The sequence below is a fragment of the Sinocyclocheilus rhinocerous genome, unplaced genomic scaffold (assembly GCF_001515625.1).
Source record: "Sinocyclocheilus rhinocerous isolate Xijiao unplaced genomic scaffold, SAMN03320098_v1.1 scaffold3945, whole genome shotgun sequence".
Classification (NCBI taxonomy): domain Eukaryota; kingdom Metazoa; phylum Chordata; class Actinopteri; order Cypriniformes; family Cyprinidae; genus Sinocyclocheilus; species Sinocyclocheilus rhinocerous.
The window spans coordinates 1,317-2,901 of NW_015641830.1; the positions used below are offsets into that span (position 1 = coordinate 1,317).

At 46.2% G+C, this 1,585-nt stretch overlaps 1 protein-coding gene across 1 annotated transcript in view; it reads right to left on the reverse strand.

The window, feature by feature from the left end:
• Positions 1-584: 584 nt before the first annotated feature.
• LOC107755317 (acyl-CoA dehydrogenase family member 11) overlaps positions 585-1,585 on the reverse strand; it is a 13,607-nt gene continuing 12,606 nt past the window's right edge. The window contains exons 14-15 of the mRNA XM_016572073.1: positions 1,296-1,362; positions 585-1,214 (exon numbers count right to left, since the gene is read on the reverse strand). Coding sequence (XP_016427559.1) covers positions 1,103-1,214; positions 1,296-1,362 — 179 coding nt within the window. The 3' untranslated portion in view covers positions 585-1,102. The remainder of the gene's footprint in view (positions 1,215-1,295; positions 1,363-1,585) is intronic.

Consider the following 1,585-nt stretch of genomic DNA (forward strand, 5'->3'; position numbering starts at 1 on the left):
TCACACACACACTCTCACACACACACACTATAACACACACACACACTATAACACTCTCTCACACACACACACACACACACACACACACAAGCGCAGAGATACAACATCCGTCAATGAGGACAGAAAAATAAACTTGTTTCCCTTTGAATTCATTTCAGCTTTCTGACTCCAGCGGCAGATATTTGTTCTTGTTTGAATCATAAACTCACTTCATTTGGACACCTTTTTCAGAAAACAAGAATCTTTGCACTGGAAGACCAGACAAACACACAGAGCGAGAGCATCAGTTTGAGATGATTCCCGTCACGTTTGTGTGGCGAAGCGTCTGCGCGCTAACGGCAGGTCAAAGGTCAGAGGCGTGCGCTCACAAAGGTCAAATCTGTGAAGGAACTGCGGAAGAGCCCAAAGGTCACACACACATGATCTTTAGAGGAGGAGAGGAAGAGGAGGATGATGAGGATGAAGCTGGAGCGCTTATCGATCGCATGGCTCATATAACAGCAGCGTCTCTGTCCGTCCACAAACACAAAGCACTGTGGGAAGCGTGCAGAGTTTGCTCTGCTCTGAACATCTACACACTCTCCTCAGATCAAACACATGTCCATTTATTCATGCAGCCAGCAATTACAATCATCATTCATTACATCTGTTCAAACATAATCATTTAGTTACACATAAAGAAATAATTAGCCACACCCAAGAAGTGACATCAACTACAAACCAGCATTTGAAACTAGTTAACCTACAAGTTAGTTGAGTTTGTTATATCTACAGTCAGACAGTCAGCGTTTGATTTGGATTCTCATCGTGAGCCAGTAAATCTTTCTTTCTCTGATTCTCACAGCAAAGCTCTGAATGAACGGAAGTGAATCTGACTGCAGTCGTCTGAAGAGTTTCTGTGGGTTCCTCCAGATCTCTCTCTCACACACACACACACACACTACATATATTTTACTATTCACACTACATGAACTCCTGACATGACAGTGAAACCGACTACAATCAAACGCCTCGGCGGAGCGGCAGACATCATGATTTACCACAACAAATACGAGTGTGTGTGTGAGTGTGAGAGAGAGAGAGAGAGTGTGTGTGTGTTTTCTCAGGGCTGCAGGCCGTCGTACACCAGAGCCGTGTCCATCGCTGCTGTTTGTGGATCATAACACCCGGCAGCGTCTCGACTGACCACCGGACACAGATCCTGATCACACCACCTGAATCACACACACACACACACACACGTTACACAAGGCTCATAACACACGTGTTACTCAGGACACATAGAACACACACACCTGAGAGCGGCGTAGATGTCGGTGTGTGTTGCGTTCTCCCACGTGGCGTGATCCACCAGCAGCGCTCCTGTCACACACACACAGACAGACACAGACAGACACACACGCACGCACAGACAGACACAGACAGACACACACACACACAGACACACACACACACGCAGACACACACACACACAGACAGACACACACACACACAGACACACACACAGATATTCAGTGGCTAACTAAATTAACGAAAAATAAAGCATCAACAGGTGATGACATTTCCCAACAGCACAGCAGTCAGT